We start from the raw sequence: 21,723 nt of genomic DNA on the forward strand, positions 1-21,723 counted from the left end.
CTTATCCATCTGTCTAACTCATTTATCTATGCTAGCGGCAGGTTCTCCCGGAGCCCAGGACCTAACCTCCTCCCCAGCGAGGCCTAGACCAGGCAGTATTTAGTACTGATCCATACAAACATGGACCAGGCCTAATGGCAAATGGGGGGTTTCCCAAGGCATTGGAGACCCCTGGGTGGTCAGGGACCGGGGCAGGGTGGCCCCCTTGCTCTGCCTCTGGCACTAAGGCACTGCCAGTACTTCACCATGGCACCGCCAGCCTGGCATAGCCAATGTGTCCAAGTGGCACTGACAGACACTACCAGGGTGCCCAGGTGGCACTGCCAAGGGCCAGGGCCTGAAGGGGAGCCATGCCCATGAAAGGGGTGGTTAGGGCGAGTATGAAGGGGCCTCGTGAAGGTTGGGGGGGGGGGGTTACGCTGGGGGTTCTGAAGGAGGGGGACTGTAAATGGGTGGAGAGGCCTGCAAAGGGGGGCCATTAGCGACCCATATTGGGGTGTTCTCTCTTGGGGGGGGGGGGGTGATGGGGTAATGCCCATGGGGGGGGTGGGGGGCTCCTCAAGCTCACTTGGAGATCAGGGAACCCTTTCAAAATGGCGGGCTGATCTCTGGCCAGTGAGGTCAGCTCCCCAGTGTAGAGAACATTTCAGTATGCTGATCCAGACACGTGATTGTTTAAAGAGTAAACCTGTGTCCATGTAGCGCCATTCAGAATGTCCCAAACCTCTTTACCGCCAGTGACGTCTTTTTGAAGGGTAATCACTGTTACGATGCCAGAAACCTGACAGGTAATTTGCGCACAGCAAGATCTCACCCACAGCAAGGTGATGTGATAACGACCAGGTGTTCTTCTTTACGGGTAGTTGAGGGATCAACGTTGGCCGTGAGGTGGGAGGAAACGCCCCTGCTCGTCTTCAGAACCGTGGCCTTTCACACGGCCACTGTTCCCTCGCACTTTCTTCGGGTCCACCACCACCTTCTTAGTCGCCCCGCTCCTAGTAGAAGCCATATACCATCGGGGAATTGTTATAATCTCCTTCCCACACTGGGAAACTTTCACACGGGCTTGAGGGGGCAGAACGTGCCTCGGCCTAACTTCTCACCCTGAAACGGCAGGCCGGGCACGGTAGCACAGTGGTTAGCACTGTTGCTTCACAACTCACAGGGCTGCAGGTTCAATTCCCGGCTTGGGTCACTGTCTGTGCAGAGTCTGCACGTTCTCCCCATGTTCGTGTGGGTTTCCTCCGGGTGCTCCGGTTTCCTCCCACAAGTCCCGAAAGACGTGCTGTTAGGTGAATTGGACATTCTGAATTCTCCCTCCGTGTACCCGAGCAGGCGCCGGAGTGTGGAGACTAGGGGATTTTCACAGTAACTTCATTGCAGTGTTAATGTAAGCCTACTTGTGACACTAATAATGATTATTATTATTCTCCGCTGTCCGAATTCTCTTCCCGCCAACAGCGCACTCCCACCCGTGGGTTTTCCGGCGACGTGGGTAGTTACATTGGGAAATCTCATTGATAAACGGTGGGAACAGAGAATCCCGTCAGCGCACAGCTCGCCGCCAAAAAACACGTGGCTGGGAGACCGGAGATTCCAGCCCAGTATCTCCCAGTCATTCCAGAACTGACCCAGACATTCAACTAATCATGCCTGCGCCAGCTTTAAATTAGAGTACATAGAACTGTACAGTACAGTACAGGCCCTTCGGCCCACAATGTTGTGCCGAACTAGTCTGAAACTAAGATCAAATCAATCTACTCCCAATCATTCGAGTGCACTCCATATGCCCATCCAATAACCGCTTGAAAGTTCCTAAAGTGTCCAACTCCACTACCATAGCTGGGAGTGCGTTCCATGCCCCAACCACTCTCTGAGTAAAGAACCTAGCTCTGACATCCCTCCTATATCTTCCACCCTGAACCTTATAGTTATGCCCCCTTGTAACAGCTACATCTACCTGAGGAAAAAGTCGCTGAACAGCCACTCTATCTATCCCTCTCATCATCTTATACACCTCAATTAAGTCACCTCTCACCCTCCTTCGCTCCAATGAGCTCCTAGCTCCCTCAACCTTTCCTCTTAAGACCTGCCCTCCAATCCAGGCAGCATCCTGGTAAATCTCCTTTGCACCTTTTCCAATGATTCCACATCCTTCCTATAATGAGGTGACCAGAACTGCACACAATACTCCAAATGTGGTCTAACCAAGGTCTTGTACAGTTGCAGCATAACCTCTTAAACTCAAGAGGCTCTTAAACTCAATCCCCCTGTTAATAAATGCTAACTTCACGGTTCTATCCACTTGGGTGGCAACTTTCAGAGATCTATGGACATGAACTCCAAGATCTCTCTGCTCCTCCACATTCTTCAGAACCCTGCCGTTAACCCTGTAATCCGCATTCAAATTTGTCTTACCAAAATGAATCTCCTCACGCTTATCAGGGTTAAACTCCATCTGCCACTTTTCAGCCCAGCTCTGCATCCTATCAATGTCTCTTTGCAGCCTACAACAGCCCTCCACATTATCCACTACTCCACCAATCTTGGTGTCATCAGCAAATTTACTGACCCACCCTTCAACTCCATCATCCAAGTCATTGATAAAAATCACAAATAGCAAAGGACCCAGCACTGATCCCTGTGGTACACCGCTGGTGACTGGGCTCCAGGATGACAATTTACCATCTATCACCATCCTCTGTCTTCTGTGTGATAGCCAGTTACTGATCCAATCGGCCAAATTTCCCTCGATGCCATGCCTCCTTACTTTCTGCATGAGCCGACCATGGGGCACCTTATCAAACGCCTTACTAAAATCTATGTATACGACATCAACTGCTCTACCTTCATCTATGTACTTAGTTACCTCCTCAAAGAATACAATCAAACTTGTGAGGCAAGACTTACCCCTCACAAATCCGTGCTGACTATCCTGGATTAAGCTGTATCTTTCCAAATGATCATAAATCCTATCCCTCAGGACCCTTTCCAATAATTTACCTATGACTGAAGTGAGACTAACTGGCCTATAATTCCCAGGGTTATACCTATTCCCTTTCTTGAACAAGGGGACACCATTCGCCTCTCTCCAGTCTTCTGGCACTATTCCTGTAGACAGTGAGGACAGAAAGGTCAAAGCCAAAGGCTCTGCAATCTCATCCCTCGCCTCCCAAAGAATCCTAGGATATATCCCATCAGGCCCAGGGGATTTATCTATCCTCAGGCTTCTCAAAATTTCTAACACATCTTCCTTCCGAATATCTACCTCCAGCCTGTATCGCACTATCCTCCTCAACAACATGGCCCCTCTCCTTTGTGAACACTTCCTGAAGAAAAGTATTCATTTAGGGCCTCCTATATCTTCAGACTCCATGCACACGTTCCCACTACTGTCCTTGACCAGCCCTAACTTCACCTTGGTCATTCTTTGATTCCTCAGATAAGTGTAAAAAGCCTTGGGGTTTTCCTTGATCCTACCCGCCAAGGACTTCTCATGCCCCCGCCTAGCTCTCCTAAACCCTTCCTTGAGCTCCTTCCTAGCTATCTTGTATCCCTCAAGTGCCCTAACTGAACCTTGTTTTCTCATCCTTACATAAGCCCCCTTCTTCCTCTTGTCAAGACATTCAACCTCTTTTGTAACCTCCCCGTGTCTACGTGGGTTTCCTCCGGGTGCTCCGGTTTCCTCCCACAATCCAATGATGTGCGGGTTAGGTGAATTGGCCAATGATAAATTGCCCTTAATGTCCAAATTGCCCTTGGTGTTGGGTGGAGGTGTTGAGTTTGGGTGGGGTGCTCTTTCCAAGAGCCGGTGCAGATTCGAGGGGCCGAATGGCCTCCTTCTGCACTGTAAATTCAATGATAATCTATGATTAATCTAGGACAAAGGTTCGGCACAACATCGTGGGCCGAAGGGCCTGTTCTGTGCTGTATTTTCTATGTTCTATAAACCATGGTTCCCTCACTCGACCATTTCCTCCCTGCCTGACAGGGGCATACATATCAAAGACACACAGTATTTGCTCCTTGAACAAGCTCCACATCTCAATTGTGCCTATCTCTGACAATTCCTGTTTCCATCTTATGCTCCCCAATTCTTGCCTAATCGTATCGTAATTACCCTTCCCCCAGTTATAAACCTTGCCCTGCCGCATGTTCCTATCACTCTCCATTGCTACAGTGAAAGTCACTGAATTGTGGTCACTATCTCCAAAGTGTTCTCCCACAACCAAATCTAACACTTGGCCCGGTTCATTACCCAGTACCAAATCCAATGTGGCCCCACCTCTTGTCGGTCTATCCACATATTGTATGAGGAAACCCTCCTGCACATACTGGATAAAAACAGCCCCATCCAAACTATTCGAATTATAGTGGTTCCAATCAATATTTGGAAAGTTAAAGTCACCCATGACAACTACCCTGTGACTACCGCACCTATCCAAAATCTGCATTGCAATCTTTTCCTCCACATCACTGTTACTGTTTGGGGGCCTATAGAAAACTCCTAACAAAGTTACCGCTCCTTTCCTATTTCTAACTTCAGCCCACACTACCTCAGTGAACAGATCCTCCTCAAACTGCCTTTCTGCAGCCATTATACTATCCTTGATTAACAATGTTACTCCTCCACCTCTTTTACCACCTTCCCTAATCTTACTGAAACATCTAAATCCCGGAACCTCCAACAACCATTCCTGCCCCTGTTCTATCCACGTCTCTGTAATGGCCACAACGTCGTAGTCCCAGGTACCAATCCATGCTTCAAGCTCACCAACCTTATTCCGGATGCTCCTGGCATTGAAGTAGACACATTTCAAACCACATTCATGCCTGCAGGTCCACTCTTGTGACCTTGGTACCTTCCTCAGTACTGCACTACCCTCAACTTCCTGAACTCCAGCAACGCTATCTCCTGGACTACAAATCAGTTTCCCATCCCCCTGCCAAATTAGTTTAAACGCCCCCGAAGTGCTGTAGCAAATTTCCCTCCCAGGATATTGGTGCCCCTCTGGTTCAGGTGTAACCTGTCCTGTTTGTACAGGTCCCACCTTCCCCAGAATGTGCTCCCATTATCCAAGTAACTGAAACCCTCCCTTCTACACAATCCCTGCAGCCACATGTTTAACTGCACTCTCTCCCTGTTCCTCACCTCGCTAGCACGTGGCACTGGCAGCAAACCAGAGATGACAACACGGTCTGTCCTGGCTCTCAGCTTCCACCCTAGCTCCCTGAATTCCTGTTTTACACCCCCATCCCTTTTCCTACCTATGTCGTTGGTACCAATATGTACCATGACTTGTGGCTGCTCCCCCGCTTAAAGATCCTGAAACACAATCAGAGACGTCACGGACTTTGGCACCTGGGAGGCAACACACCAACCGTGAGCCTCTTATCGTTGCCACAGAACCGCCTATCTATACCTCTAACTATCGAGGCTCCAATAACTAATGCTCTCCTGCTCTTCCCCCTTCCCTTCTGAGCCACAGGGACAGACTCAGTGCCAGAGACCTGGTCACCGTGGCTTACCTCTGGTAGGTCCCCCCCCCCCGGGCCCCCCCTGGATGCCCATTGTGCAAGTCTGATAGTATCAGCTCCTGGCCTTTTTCCGGGACAATCACACGCGTCCCCCACAAGAGGATGCCGTCTTCCACGCTGAACTCGGACAGCTTGGAGGAAAATGCCCGCAACTCACCTGGGAGCTGTCTATGCTGCCCACCATACAGGACTATGTGTCGAACCTTTGACAGGACTGGCTCCGTCTGGGTCCACTCACGGATCTGTGATGCCGTGACAGGCAAGGTGTACATAAAATTTAGGGCTGCAACCACCTCACCGGTCGTGGGGGTCGACATGGGGCCGGTCGATAAAGGCAATCGGCTTAGTGCATTGGCATTTGCTATCTGCGTTCCTGGTTTGTGCTCCAGAGAATACTCGTATGCAGCAAGCAACAAAGCCCAGCGCTGGATCCGTGCAGAAGCAATGGGCGGTATTGGCTTATCCTCTCTGAAAAGTCCCAGCAGAGTCTTATGATCAGTCACTATAGTGAAATGGCGGCCGTACACGTACTGGTGGAAGCGTTTCACCGCAAAACCACTGCCAGGCCCTCCTTCTCGATCTGCGCATACTTTTTCTCCGCTGCAGTCAATGTGCGGGAGGCGAAAGCTATCGGCCGCTCGGCCCCGTTCTCCATCTTGTGGGACAGGACGGCCCCAATACCATACGGGGATGCATCACATGTGACGAGCAAAGGCTTTCCAGGATCATAATGGGTTAGTAACCCAGACGACGACAATTGTTGCTTTACCCGCCGGAAAGCGGTTTCTTGCGGCTGACCCCAAACCCAGGTGTGATTTTTCTTTAGCAGGAGGTGCAACGGGGTAGTTGCCAGATTGGGGAGGAACTTCCCGTAATAGTTTACGAGGCTGAGAAAAGAATGAAGATGCGAAGTGTCAGTCGGGGCGGGGGCCTGTTGAATCGCGCGCACCTTCTCTGCGACGGGGTGCAAACCTTTGCGGTCCACCCGATAACCCAGTCCTTCGCCTGAAAGATGCACTTTGTGCAATGTAAACGGACTCCAGCCTCCGAAAAGCATCCAAGGACAGCCTCCAGACTTTCCAAATGTTTCTGCTCTGACATCCCTGTGATCAAAACGTCATCGAAGTAGACAGCGACACGCTGGAAACCTCTCAAAATGCCCTCCATAACGCGTTGAAAAATAGCGCAGGCAGAGGATACTCCAAAGGGCAAACATGTATATTCATACAGGCCCCGGTGTGTATTAATCGTTACATATGGTCAGGAGGCAGGGTCCTGCTCAAACTGTCGGTAGGCGTGACTCATATCTAATTTTGTGAACGAGAGTCCGCCTGCAAGCTTCGCGTAGAGATCCTCTATGCGAGGCATTGGATATCGGTCGAGTCGGGAAGCCGTATTCACTGTAAGTTTATAGTCGCCGCACAAGCGAACTGTGGCATCTGGCTTCATTACAGGTACAATTGGTGCTGCCCAGTCAGTGAAACGGACGGGCCTGATAATACCCAAAGTCTCCAAACGAGTGAGCTCCCCTTCTACCCTCTCGAGCAAGGCGTAAGGCACCGGGCGCGCCCGGAAATAGCGCGGCATGGCTCCTGGTTCAACTTGGATACGGGCTACGGCCCCTTTTATTCTCCTCAAACCGGGCTGGAATACATCTGGGTATCGTCCTAACACCTCAGTCAACCCTCCAGAAACTGTTTGGAGGATGTGCTGCCATTGCAACCGCAAATGGTGCAACCAGTCCCGACCCAACAGGCTGGGCCCATGGCCGCGCACCACGATAAGTGGGAAACGCCCCTCCAGGCGTCCATAAACAACAGGGGTCATCGTAGTTCCTGCAATGTCCAGTGGTTCCCCCGTATAGGTGGCCAACCTGGCCTGTGTGTCGGTTAATGTAAGGGTCTGTATACCCTGCTTGATGCAGTCGAATGTCCTCTGGGCGATCACAGAGACCGCTGCGCCAGTGTCCAACTCCATCTCGAGCAGGTGACCATTGACCTGTACTGTCACCTTAATGGGGGCCACACCGGGAGCTGCCACACAATGCAGCTGCAGGCAGTCGTCCTCCGTCTCCACGTCCTCAGGAGTAGTCACCGCCGGTTCATTCACATGGAAGGTTCGGCCCCTGGGCTGGTCCCAGTTTCGGTCAGAACGACAGCGCCTCTGGCGCCCCCAGGACCGCCGTCCGCGACGGGGTCGGCGCCTACAAGTCTGACACAGACATGGCTCCTCATCCATTTGTTCTGAAGAAGGCTCCCTTCGGGGAGGAATGTCCGATGGCCACTGCCGTCGATCCGGACGTCGCCTCGCCCAAGGTACCGCAGGAGTGCAGGAGGACGTTTTCGGACAGAAGGGGTTGCGCCCCAAGGCATGCACTTCCATTCCCTGTAGCTCCTGCACTCCTCGTTCTGCACTCTCTCGGGACAATACTATTTGAATGGCCTGTTGAAAAGTCAATGTTGGCTCAGCTAACAACTTTCTCTGGGTGACCACATTGTTAATACCGCAAACCAAACGGTCACGTAACATTTCTGACAAGGTCCCACCATAGTCACAGTACTCCGCAATCCTGCGTAGCCTGGATAGAAAGTCGGCCAGGGATTCTCCTGGGGTCCTCTCAGCGGTATTAAACCAGTAACGTTGGACTATTGTGGACGGGGTTGGGTTAAAATGTTGCCCCACTAAATTCACAAGTTCATCACACGTTTTGGTGTCCGGCGCAGCTGGGTACGCAAGGCTCCTAATCACCCCAAACATATGCAGGCCGCAGGCGGTGAGCAATATGACCACCTGGCGCTCACTTTCAGTGATATTGTTTGCCCGGAAATAGTAACGCATCCGTTGTGCATACTGGTTCCAACTTTCCAGCGCAGCATCAAAAACATCCAAACGTCCGTACAGAGGCATGGTATAATAGAAAACAACTTCCAACCTGTATCCAACAAAAATCCAGGGAGGTGGCTTCAGCAGTGGAGACAGCTATTCACTTTAACCCTCGTCGCCAGTTTTGTGAGGGCCACGAAGAATCCAGCACGAGTTTTAAAGAAATAACATTTATTTACAATAACATATGTATACATCAACAACTTTGCTTCCTGCTGGTACCAAGCTGGCCAGCTTTATTCATACAGGGAGTCTGCTAATGATTTCTCCGCCCTCCTCATTGGGGAAGCTCATACTCCCACAGGATTGTGGGATTGTCATTAGTCCCCAGCCAACTGGTAAGTAGGCTGGTTATAAGAATACCCCCCCCCCCATGGGATTTATACCCCCTCCCCATGGGGTTTATACCCCCCTCTCCTGGGATTTATACACCCCTCCCCCACGGGATTTATACCCCCCACGGGGTTTATGCCCCCCTCCCACTCCCCATTGGGTTTATACCCCCTCCCCATGGGGTTTAAACCCCCCTCCTCCCCCGCCCCATGGGTTTTAAACCCCCCTCCCCATGGGGTTTATACCCCCATCCCCATGGGGTTTATACCCCCTCCCCAAGGGGTTTAAACCCCCCTCCTCCCCCGCCCCATGGGGGTTATACCCCCCATCCTCCTCCCCCTCCCCAAGGGGTTTAAACCCCCCTCCTCCCCCGCCCCATGGGATTTATACCCCCTCCCCATGGGGTTTATAACCCCACTCCCCATGGGGTTTATACCCCCTCCCCATGGGGTTTATAACCCCACTCCCCATGGGGTTTATACCCCCTCCCCATGGGGGTATGGGGGTTTAAACCCTCCCTCCTCCTCCCCCTCCCCATGGGGTTTAAACCCCCTCCCCCTCCACATGAGGTTTATACCCCCCCAGCCAGACTCTGTCCAATTCCCAGGAGACAATTTTAAAAACGTTTTGCCCTTTGTTAATCTTCCCAATTCCAGTTTAACTTTTTGCCTCTAAAAGTTTCTGAAAAACTTGTTGTAACTTTGTGGCTCCGCCCCCCCCAGGATGTTTTTTAAGGGGGCGGGGCGTGAGACGTCATCGCGCTTCCGGGCCGAAGGTCGCAGCTTCCGTCCGCCATCTTTTTTCTCGTGAGGCGACAGAAGCAGCAACAAAATAAAAATGGTGAGAAGTCCGCCCGGGGGGGGGGGGAGGAGATCCCCCCCACCCCCCCGGACAGAGACCCCCACCCCATCCCCCCCCCCCCCCCCCGGGACAGAGACCCCCACCCCATCTCCCCCCCCCCCCCGGGACAGAGACCCCCACCCCATCTCCCCCCCACCCCCCCGGACAGAGACCCCCACCCCATCCCCCCCCCCCCCCCCGGGACAGAGACCCCCACCCCATCTCCCCCCCCCCCCCCCGGGACAGAGACCCCCACCCCATCTCCCCCCCCCCCCCCCCCGGGACAGAGACCCCCACCCCATCTCCCCCCCCCCCCCCCCCGGGACAGAGACCCCCCCCCCCCCCATCCCCCCCCCCGGGACAGAGACCCCCCCCCCCATCCCCCCCCCCGGGACAGAGACCCCCCCCATCCCCCCCCCCCCCCGGGACAGAGACCCCCCCCCCCCATCCCCCCCCCCCCCCCCCGGGACAGAGACCCCCCCCCCATCCCCCCCCCGGGACAGAGACCCCCCCCCCGGGACAGAGACCCCCACCCCATCCCCCCCCCCCGGGACAGAGACCCCCACCCCATCTCCCCCCCCCCCCCGGGACAGAGACCCCCCCCGGGACAGAGACCCCCCCCATCCCCCCCCCCCCGGGACAGAGACCCCCCCCCCCCCGGGACAGAGACCCCCACCCCATCCCCCCCCCCGGGACAGAGACCCCCACCCCATCTCTCCCCCCCACCCCATCTCCCCCCCCCCCCGGGACAGAGACCCCCCCCCCATCTCCCCCCCCCCCCCCCCCCCCCCCGGGACAGAGACCCCCACCCCTCTCTAACACCCAGACCCGGGACTCCCAAGGTGTTTTGGGGTGGCTCCAAGCGAACACACACCCCATCATCCCCCCCCCCCCCAAATAAAACCCCAAACCCTCCCCAGTACAAATCATCCCTAAAAGCCCCCCTTTCTCCCCCGCCGCCGGATCCAACAACCCCTCCTTCCAGAACACACAAAATCCAAAACAACTCCCCCATCGCTCTTCTCCCTCAAAACCATCCTCCTGAATAAATATCCCCACACTGGTATCCCCCTCCCGATCTCTGACATCCCCCAACCTCCTCTATAAACCCACTGAGATCTTTGCAATCCTCCCAATTTCCATCGCTGGCCTTGCCTTCAGCAGTCCGGGAACCGATGATGACCAATTAGCTTCGATGAGCCAAGTGGCTTCGCTCCGTTCCTGCAGCTTTTAGTTAACCTCTTTGTTATTTATTTTGTTTTAGTCGCACACCATCCTCCTCGTACAGCCCACAAAGCGGCCAGAGGGAAGAACCTACGCAGATTATGAATCGGTCAATGAATGCATGGAAGGTATGGGGCAGAATTCACACAATTTCAACCTCCAGTTTTTTGACATGAATCTGTGGGAGGGTTTCCGGACTCAAACCCATTTACCTCTTCAGGAGCAGGGCATTGAGTCAAGTCAGGGGGTGCTTTGAGAAACCAGTGTAACCACTTTGGACTTGGTGCTCACTGCAGGCCACTTGGCATTTGCAATTTATTTCCGACCTCCCCTGCTCAAGGCAGCTCTCGCTGTGGTTTGCGTTTCAACGGTACCGTTTGTAATGTGCGATCAGGGTTATTTGTCAACAGGCTATTTGGCTGTTGAAACTTGTTGTTTGGAGGTACAGAGCTTGGATTGTAGCAGACAAATAGAGAGACAATCTTGCATTCACCAGGACACTTCACAAGAATGCTAATATACGGGGAAAGCAATTTGCATTGTATAAGACGATGAAGATGGTTCGTTAGATAATTTGGACATTCTGAATTCTCCCTCTGTGTATCTGAACAGGCGCCTGAGTGTGGCGACTAGGGGATTTTCACCTCATTGCAGTGTTAATGCAAACCTACTTGTGACACTAATAAAAAGTGCACTTTGAAAGGTGGAGGTGTTGTCATGGAGAATACACTAGTTGATGATGACTGACAGATAACTGCCAAGTATTGTTTGAAATTTAAACCAGGCAGCTTGGCCCTGATCGGTTCAGACGTTGCCCTGAGGAAAGAATCAGCAAATGGATGTTTCAGCTAAACAAAATAAGCGACAGCCATTCTTGTACAATATAAATCGTTCTTTTCCCACTTATTCTTGTGAAGTGCCCTTACGAGCGCAAGACTAAAAGCTTCGACGTGGTTCAGCAAAACCCCTTTTTTTTCCAAGATCCTGGGTCGCTGTTCAGAGAGCAGCAGGAGAAACCAGGCTGGTTCATCTGCCAGCGGCTGATGCCATTGCAACGTCTCGAATGTGACTGGACAGGAGCTGCTGGTGTCGGTTGTAAGCTGCTCCTTAAAAAGCTGCTCCTCAAAAACTATCATTTGGATTACCTCTTGGTCACTTGTCCTAATATCTCAGGTAGTGAGGTGTCAAAACCCTCCTGTGTGTGCCACTTTGGGCCAAGTTACTGTGTGAGAGGCGCTTATATAAATACAAACTGATGTTGCTTTCTCTAGATTTGTTTTTTCCCAAGCCGCTCGTTTCCTTGTGTCTCCCCTTTGACGGCCTAGTTATTTTTCATTAATGTGGTAGATCTGCTAATTCTGATATGCACCGACGTTCTGGGAGCAGCAATTGCACGGGGTGGAGGTGGGGGAAGAGTGAGAAAAGGGTGTGAATGTGAAGTCTCGTTTCCCTTTTAAGAATTCACCGTTCCTTCACTGTTGCCGGGCCCCAAGTTTTGGAATTCCCTCCCGAACAGCATCATGATGGGTGTCCACACACCACGTGGACTGTAGCAGTTCAAGAAGGCGCCTCATTACCACCTTCTCGAGGGCAGTTGGGATGGGCAGTCAATGCCCGGCCAGCGACGGCCACATCCCACAAACATATTAAAGAAATTTCAGCATTCGGCGCACCAGAGGTTTCAAGCTGAAAGTTAAAAGATATTGAGACTCGTGCATTTGTTGTTCCTCAGGTGTCTGCAAAATGTTTGAAGAGCATTTGAAGAGGATGAACCCAAACAGTCCATCCATCACGTATGACATTAGCCAACTCTTTGACTTCATTGATGACCTTGCTGACCTCAGCTGCCTTGTGTAAGTGCTGTTGCTTCACCTGCACCATCACTCCCCTCCAGCCTGTCCACTAGTTATTGGGATGCCCTTGATCTGTATCTAAATTTGAATCTTGGTTATCTAACCCTTTAACACTGTTCCAAAAAATCTACCGATTTTCAGTTTTGATCGTTTTTACTTGACCCGAGCCTCAGCACATTTTGAGGGAGGAGTTGCAGAGATCTGCTACCCATTTGTGTGAGAAAGAGCTTCCAAGCATTAGTCCAGAAAATCCGTTTGTCTGCCTATTTACAGCTCCCAGCATGGTTTGTCCATACAAACCTCAGCCTGGGGATCTTGTCTTAATTTCATAGAATCATAGAATTTACAGTACAGAAGAAGGCTACTCGGCCCATCGAGTCTGCACCGGCTCTTGGAAAGAGCACCCACCCTGGCCCACATCTCCACCCTATCCCCACAACCCAGTAATCCCACCCAACACTAAGGGCAATTTATCATAGAACTTTAGAATATAGGCGGCCATTCACCCCATCGTTCTTGTGTCAGCTGCTTTCTAATGATTTTTCTAGTAAATAAGCACGTGCACTGTGAATGCAAGTGCTCATTTACTAGGGTGGCACAGTGGTTAGCACTGCTGCCTCACAGCGCCAGTGACCCGGGTTCAATTCCAGCCTTGGGTGACTGTGTGTGGAGTTTGCACGTTCTCCCCGTGTCTGTGTGGGTTTCCTCCCACGGTTCAAACTCACGCAGGTTTGGTGGATTGGGGGCAGCATGGTGGCGCAAGTGGTTAGCACTGCTTCCTCACGGCACCGAATACCCGGGTTCGGTCCCGGGTCACTGTCAAAGAACAAAGAAATGTACAGCACAGGAACAGGCCCTTCGGCCCTCCAAGCCCGTGCCGACCATGCTGCCCGACTAAACTGCAATCCTCTACACTTCCTGGGTCCATATCCCTCTATTCCCATCCTATTCATGTATTTGTCAAGATGCCCCTTAAATGTCACTATCGTCCCTGCTTCCACCACCTCCTCCGGTAGCGAGTTCCAGGCACCCACTACCCTCTGCGTAAAAAAACTTGCCTCGTACATCTACTCTAAACCTTGACCCTCTCACCGTAAACCTATGCCCCCTAGTAATTGACCCCTCTACCCTGGGGAAAAGCCTCTGACTATCCACTCTGTCTATGCCCCTCATAATTTTGTAGACCTCTATCAGGTCTCCCCTCAACCTCCTTCGTTCCAGTGAGAACAAACAGAGTTTATTCAACCGCTCCTCATAGCTAATGCCAGGCAACATTCTGGTAAATCTCTTCTGCACCCTCTCTAAAGCCTCCACATCCTTCTGGTAGTGTGGCGACCAGAATTGAACACTATACTCCCAAGTGTGGCCTAACTAAGGTTCTATACAGCTGCAACATGACTTGCCAATTCTTATACTCCATGCCCCGGCCAATGAAGGCAAGCATGCCGTATGCCTTCTTGACTACCTTCTCCACCTGTGTTGCCCCTTTCAATGACCTGTGGACCTGTACTCCTAGATCTCTTTGACTTTCAATACTCTTGAGGGTTCTACCATTCACTGTATATTCCCTACCTGCATTAGACCTTCCAAAATGCATTACCTCACATTTGTCCGGATTAAACTCCATCTGCCATCTCTCCGCCCAAGTCTCCAAACAATCTAAATCCTGCTGTATCCTCTGACAGTCCTCATCGCTATCTGCAATTCCACCAACCTTTGTGTCGTCTGCAAACTTACTAATAAGACCAGTTACATTTTCCTCCAAATCATTTATATATACTACAAAGAGCAAAGGTCCCAGCACTGATCCCTGTGGAACACCACTGGTCACAGCCCTCCAATTAGAAAAGCATCCTTCCATTGCTACTCTCTGCCTTCTATGACCTAGCCAGTTCTGTATCCACCTTGCCAGCTCACCCCTGATCCCGTATGACTTCACCTTTTGTACTAGTCTACCATGAGGGACCTTGTCAAAGGCCTGACTGAAGTCCATATAGACAACATCCACTGCCCTACCCGTATCAATCATCTTAGTGACCTCCTCGAAAAACTCTATCAAGTTAGTGAGACACGACCTCTCCTTCACAAAACCGTGCTGCCTCTCACTAATACGTCCATTTGCTTCCAAATGGGAGTAGATCCTGTCTCGAAGAATTCTCTCCAGTAATTTCCCTACCACTGAAGTAAGGCTCACCGGCCTGTAGTTCCCGGGATTATCCTTGCTACCTTTTTTTTTTTTTTAAATATATTTTATTGAAATTTTTCGATCACAATTTTTTCCCCTTACACATCAAACATAAAGACAATTTAACAGTACATGTAACATGATAACCACAGTCTAATAAAAAGTAACTAACCAACATGGTAGACTAATCAATTAACATAAAATGAAACTTCCCCCTCCCCCCTGGGTTGCTGCTGCTGGTCATCTATCTTCCCTCTAACGTTCCGCTAGGTAGTCGAGGAATGGTTGCCACCTTCTGGTGAACCCTTGAGCCGATCCTCTCAGTGCAAACTTAATCTGCTCCAGTTTTATGAACCCCGCCATATCGTTTATCCAGGCCTCCAGTCCGGGGGGGTTTCGCTTCCTTCCACATGAGTAAAATCCTACGCCGGGCTACTAGGGACGCAAAGGCCACGACATCGGCCTCTTTCGCCTCCTGCACTCCCGGCTCATCGGCAACTCCAAATAAAGCTAACCCCCAGCCTGGTTTGACCCGGACCTTCACCACCTTCGAAATCACTCCCGTCACTCCCCTCCAATACCCCTCCAGTGCCGGGCACAACCAAAACATGTGTGTGGTTTGCCGGGCTTCCGCCGCACCTCCCACACTTGTCCTCCACTCCGAAGAACCTGCTCAACCTTTCTCCCGTTATGTGTGCTCTATGTAGCACCTTAAATTGAATCAGGCTAAGCCTGGCGCACGAGGAAGAGGAATTTACCCTGCTTAGGGCATCAGCCCACAGACCCTCCTCTATTTCCTCCCCGAGCTCTTCTTCCCACTTTCCTTTTAGTTCGCCCACCAGCTCCTCCCCCTCTTCTCTCATCTCTCGGTATATTTCTGACACCTTGCCCTCCCCGACCCACACCCCCGAGAGCATTCTATCCTGGATCCCCTGTGTCGGGAGCAATGGAAATTCCCTCACCTGTTGTCTTGTGAACGCCCTCACCTGCATATACCTAAAGAAATTTCCCCGGGGCAGCTTATACTTTTCCTCCAATGCTCCCAAGCTCGCAAACGTCCCGTCTATAAATAAATCTCCCACCCTCCTAATTCCCAACTGGTGCCAGCTCTGGAATCCTCCATCCATCCTCCCTGGGACAAACCTATGGTTGTTCCTGATTGGGGACCCCACCAGGGCTCTCAGCACACCTCTCCATCGCCTCCATTGTCCCCAGATATTTAATGTTGCCGCCACCACTGGGTTCGTGGTAAATTTCTTTGGTGAGAACGGTAGTGGCGCCGTCACCAGCGCCTCTAGACTCGTCCCTTTACAGGACTTTCTCTCTAGTCTTTTCCACGCCTCTCCCTCTATCATCCATTTACGGATCATCGCCACATTGGCGGCCCAATAGTAGTCGCCCAAATTCGGCAGCGCCAGTCCCCCTCTGTCTCTGCTACGTTGAGGGTCTCCTTACCCTCGGAACTTTCCCTGCCCACACGAAGCTCGTGATGCTCCTGTCTATTTTTTTAAAGAAGGCCTTAGTGATCAGTATAGGGAGACATTGGAATACAAATAGGAACCTCGGGAGGACCATCATCTTAATTGCCTGCACCCTGCCCGCCAGTGACAGTGGCTGCATGTCCCACCTCTTGAAGTCCTCTTCCATTTGTTCCACCAGTCGTGTCAGATTAAGTCTGTGCAAGGTTCCCCAGCTCCTGGCTATCTGAATCCCCAGGTATCGAAAGTTTCTTTCCACTTTCCTTAGAGGCAGGCCATCTATCCCTCTACTCTGGTCCCCAGGGTGTATCACGAAAAGTTCACTCTTCCCCATGTTAAGCCTATATCCCGAGAAATCTCCGAACTCCCTCAATATCTGCATGACCTCTGTCATCCCCCCCCACTGGGTCCGTCACATACAACAGTTGGTCATCCGCGTAGAGTGACACTCTGTGTTCTTCTCCCCCTCTAATCACCCCTCTCCATTTCCTGGAGTCTCTCAGCGCTGTGGCCAGTGGTACAATTGCCAACGCGAACAGCAATGGAGATAGCGGGCATCCCTGTCTTGTTCCCCTGTATAGTCGGAAATACTCCGATCTTTGCCGACCCGTGACCACGCTTGCCGTTGGGGCCCCATAAAGGAGTTTGACCCAGCTAATAAACCCGTTCCCGAACCCAAACCTCCTCAGCACCTCCCATAGGTACTCCCACTCCACCCTGTCAAATGCCTTCTCTGCATCCATTGCCGCCACTATCTCTGCCTCCCCCTCCACTGGGGGCATCATTATCACCCCTAATAGCCGTCGCACGTTGACATTTAGTTGTCTCCCTTTTACGAATCCTGTCTGGTCTTCGTGCACCACCCCTGGGACACAGTCCTCTATCCTCGATGCCAGCACCTTTGCTAGCAATTTGGCGTCCACATTTAGTAGTGAAATAAGCCTATAGGACCCGCACTGCAGCGGATCTTTATCCCGCTTCAAAATTAGCGATATCGTCGCCTCCGACATTGTCGGGGGTAGAGTCCCTCCTTCCCTGGCCTCGTTAAAAGTCTTCACCAACAGCGGGGCCAGCAGGTCCACATATTTTCTATAAAATTCCACCGGGAACCCATCTGATCCCGGAGCCTTCCCTGCCTGCATATTCCCCAGCCCCTTGGTAACCTCGTCCACCCCAATTGGTGCCCTCAGGCCTTCCGCCTCCTGCTCCTCCACCCTTGGGAACCTTAATTGGTCCAGAAACTGCCACATCTCCTCTTTTCCCTCCGGGGGTTGGGACCTATAAAGTCTTTCGTAAAAGGTCTTAAACACCCCGTTTCTCTTCCCTGCTCTCCGCACCGTAGCTCCCTTTTCGTCTCTAATTCCCCCTATCTCCCTCGCCGCTGTCCTCTTTCGCAGCTGATGGGCCAACAGGCGACTAGCCTTTTCCCCATATTCATACCTCACCCCCTGTGCCTTCCTCCACAGCACCTCCGCCCTCCTGGTGGTCAGAAGGTCGAACTCTGTCTGGAGTCGTCGTCTCTCCCTGTACAGTCCCTCCTCCGGGGTCTCCGCAAATTCTGTCCACCCTTAAGATCTCCCCCAGTAGTCTTTCCCTTTCCTTGGCCTCTGTTTTCCCTTTGTGGGCCCTGATGGAGATCAGCTCTCCTCTGACCACCGCCTTTAGTGCTTCCCATACCACTCCCACTCGGACCTCCCCGTCGTCATTGGCCTCCAGGTACCTCTCGATACATCCCCGCACTCATCCACAGACTCCCTCATCCGCCAACAATCCCACATCTAATCTCCAGAGTGCACGCTGCTCCCTCTCCTCTCCTAGTTCCAGGTCCACCCAATGTGGGGCATGATCCGAAATAGCTATGGCTGAATACTCAGTTTCTTCCACCCTCGAGATCAACGACCTTCCCAAAACAAAAAAATCTATCCGGGAGTACACCTTATGAACATGGGAGAAGGAGAACTCCCTGGCCCTCGGTCTAAGAAATCGCCATGGATCCACTCCCCCCATTTGGTCCATAAACCCCTTAAGCACCTTGGCCGCTGCCGGCCTTCTTCCGGTCTTAGATCTGGATCTATCTAACCCTGGGTCCAGCACGGTGTTGAAGTCGCCCCCCCATTATCAAGTTTCCTACCTCCAGGTCCGGTATACGTCCCAGCATCCGCTTCATAAATCCTGCGTCATCCCAATTCGGGGCATATACGTTAACCAACACAACCTCCATTCCCTCCAGCCTGCCACTCACTATTACATATCTGCCTCCACTATCTGCTACAATGCTCCTTGCTTCGAATGATACCCGTTTCCCCACCAATATGGCCACCCCTCTATTCTTTGTATCCAACCCTGAATAGAACACCTGTCCCACCCATCCTTTCCTTAACCTAACTTGGTCCGCCACCTTCAGGTGCGTCTCCTGGAGCATAGCCACGCCTGCCCTCAGTCCTTTCAAGTGCGCGAGCACTCGGGCCCTTTTAATCGGTCCATTTAGGCCTCTCACGTTCCACGTGATCAGCCTCACTAGGGGGCTACCTGCCCCCTTCCCGCGTCGACTAGCCATCACCCTCTCTAGGCCAGTCCCACGTCCCGATTCCGCGCTCCCACTCGTTCCCCAGGTGGCGCATTCCAGCCCCGACCACCCTTTCTTTAACCAGTTCCTCTTTGATTTCTGCGGCAGCAACCCAGTTATCCTCCTCTCCCCCCCGCTAGATCCCCCTCTAGCGTGATTGCTCCCCCCATATTACTTCCGCAAGTCAGCTGACTTCAACTGACCCCGGCTTCTCCTGCTCACTCCTTGACCCCCTCGTGTGGGGAACTCCCATCTACCTTGCGCCTATCTTCCCGCCATTATCTTTCAGGCGCGGGAACATCTCTGTAGCTGACCCGCCTCTTGTGGCGCAGCTCCCTCTCCCGCCCCACTCCCATTCCTCATCCTCCGCCTATGTCTCTTTTCCCCCCCACCGGCGCCCACATTTCTTAGTGTCTCCCCCCTTCCCAATTTACATCGACAGTGACATTTCCCTCTAATATCAGTCCCTCAGTTCCGATCCAATTTCTCATCTTTAATAAAGGTCCATGCTTCTTCCGCCATTTCGAAGTAGTGATGTCTCTCCTGGTACGTGACCCATAGTCGCGCCAGCTGCAGCATCCCGAACTTCACCTTCTTGTGTAACACCTTCTTGGCTCGATTAAAACTCGCCCTCCTTCTCGCCACCTCCACACTCCAATCCTGGTACACCCGTACCACTGCATTCTCCCATCTACTACTCCGTACCTTTTTGGCCCATCTCAGAACCACTTCTCTATCATTAAAGCGGTGAAATCGCACGATTGTCGCCCTAGGTGGTTCTCCCGCCTTTGGTCTCCTCGCCGGGACCCAATGAGCCCCCTCCACTTCTAAGGGGCCTCAGCTCCCATCAGCGAGCTTAGCATCGTGCTCACGTAAGCCCCGCAGTCCGCTCCTTCCACTCCCTCAGGGAGACCCAGGATCCGAAGGTTCTTCCTTCGTGTTCTGTTTTCTAGGGCCTCAATCCTTTCAATGCAGTTTTTGTGGAGCGCCTCGTGCGTCTGTGTTTTGACCGCCAGGCCCAGGATCTCGTCCTCATTATCCGTCACCTTCTGCTCCACCACGCGGAGCTCTGTCTCCTGGGTCCTTTGTGCCTCCTTAAGCCCCTCAATTGCCTGTAGCATCGGGGTCAGCACCTCCTTCTTAAGTAGCTCCACACACCGTCTCAAAAATTCGTCTTGATCGGGTACTCCAAATTTTTACAACGTTGAATGGATTGGCCATTGTATGATTGCCCCATAGTGCCCAAAAGGTTAGGTGGGGTTACTGGGTGGAGCCATGGACTTAAGTAGGGTGCTCTGGGGGCAGCATGGTGGTACAATGGTTAGTATTGTTGGCGCACGGCGCCCAGGTTCCATCCCGGCTCTAGGTCACTGTCCATGTGGAGTTTGCATATTCTCCCTGAGTTTGTGTGGGTTTCGCCTACAACCTAAAGATGTAGGTGGATTGGCCCACGCTAAATTGCCCCTTAGTTGGAAAAAATGAATTGGGTACTTTAAATTTATAACCCCAAAAAAGTAGGGTGTTCTTTCCAAGAGCCGGTGCAGACTCGATGGGGTTAATGGTCTCCTTCTGCACTGTAAGTTCTATGAGTGGCCTCTAAATATGGATATACATCCAGCTGGTGACCTTCCATCTCCCAGCCTGAAAACCAGCTTTACATTTTTTAAACGCTTCATAGTTTTTGATGGAATAATAATCCTGTGCATAAAAAGTAGCGCCACTCTTGTGCCTTTTTTCCTTTTGCAAATAGTAGTGATTCTGACACTGGGCAACCTGTACCGACAACACAGTGTACCTTTATAACAGGGTTTGCGTGTAAATCAATGCATCCTCTGAAATGGGACCTGCGGTCTTGGGGGAAGGGGAGGGTTTGGCGAAGATTGAAAACTGAACATGAAAACGCATCCGGTTTTATAAGCTGTAGGAGTCGGTATTGAACAATGAAGCTTCTTGACACACTTTTTTTCTTCCTTCACCAGGTATCGAGCAGACACTCAGACTTACCAACCTTACAACAAGGACTGGCTCAAGGAAAAAATCTACATTCTGCTCCGCCGACAAGCCCAGCAAGCAGGGAAGTAGCTGCTGTCCTGGCTCCACGCGGAGAGTGATTGCACCAATTTTTTTTTTTAGCTCACAGATGTACCTCGTCAGATCCTGGGAGCACCTCGGGGTGCTGCTTGTAGATCTCAGTATTTTTGTAGAGATAATTTGATTGATTTCAACCCCCACACCCCCCTCTCAAGCCCACTAGAAAGCTTGCTCCTTTATATTAAATCATGCATTGGTGTTTTAAAACAGTAGCCGTATTGAATGGAATAAGGGGCCCAGCTCTTACATTCATACACTGATGTCAAAAACATACCTGCTTTTGTCATTCATGGGTGTAGTAGGACATAATACAGCCACACAGGCTTATGTTCAGACCCAAGGCCATCTTAGATGAGAGAGTGGTTTTACAAACACTTTTTCTGTAACCTGTCCTGTTCATAGAACTGAGGACGGAACAGGCTTGTTGGAACAAAAGCTTTTTTGGGTTAAACATTTTTCTAGAAAGTTGAAACTTCTTATCTGATGTGTTGTTTTTTGCAGAGCTGTTTCTGTAGGACCAAAGTTCTGGTTACCCAGTAGTTTTCTTTTTGCTTCAGGTTATGGTTTTTGCAGATTAAATGTTTTTGTTTTAATATGAAAATTGTCATTGCGTTGGTATTTATTTAAACGTTGCTGTCTGAATTGGACATTGCACGAAGCATGCCCCTAAATCTCGTCATCGTGCTGTTTCCTCAGAGGGGACACTGCCAGGCAATTTACTCCTTGCTTCTG

The 21,723-nt window shown here is 51.6% G+C and overlaps 1 protein-coding gene across 1 annotated transcript; it reads left to right on the forward strand.

The window, feature by feature from the left end:
• The first annotated feature begins 9,494 nt into the window (after positions 1-9,494).
• LOC140402272 (enhancer of rudimentary homolog) lies at positions 9,495-21,592 on the forward strand. The gene is made up of 4 exons (XM_072489914.1): positions 9,495-9,594; positions 10,859-10,946; positions 12,551-12,671; positions 20,880-21,592. Exons 1-4 carry the CDS (start codon positions 9,592-9,594, stop codon positions 20,980-20,982), a joined length of 315 nt encoding a protein of 104 aa, XP_072346015.1. The 5' UTR covers positions 9,495-9,591; the 3' UTR covers positions 20,983-21,592.
• The last annotated feature ends 131 nt before the right edge of the window (positions 21,593-21,723 follow it).

This window comes from Scyliorhinus torazame, chromosome 25 (genome assembly GCF_047496885.1).
Source record: "Scyliorhinus torazame isolate Kashiwa2021f chromosome 25, sScyTor2.1, whole genome shotgun sequence".
In the NCBI taxonomy this organism is placed as follows: Eukaryota; Metazoa; Chordata; class Chondrichthyes; order Carcharhiniformes; family Scyliorhinidae; genus Scyliorhinus; species Scyliorhinus torazame.

Excerpts from the sequence above, each read along its gene's own strand:
- LOC140402272 (XM_072489914.1), top strand. Across the intron at positions 10,947-12,550 it reads GGTCAATGAATGCATGGAAG|GTGTCTGCAAAATGTTTGAA; the intron begins GTATGGGGCAGA and ends GTTGTTCCTCAG. Across the intron at positions 12,672-20,879 it reads GCTGACCTCAGCTGCCTTGT|GTATCGAGCAGACACTCAGA; the intron begins GTAAGTGCTGTT and ends TTCCTTCACCAG.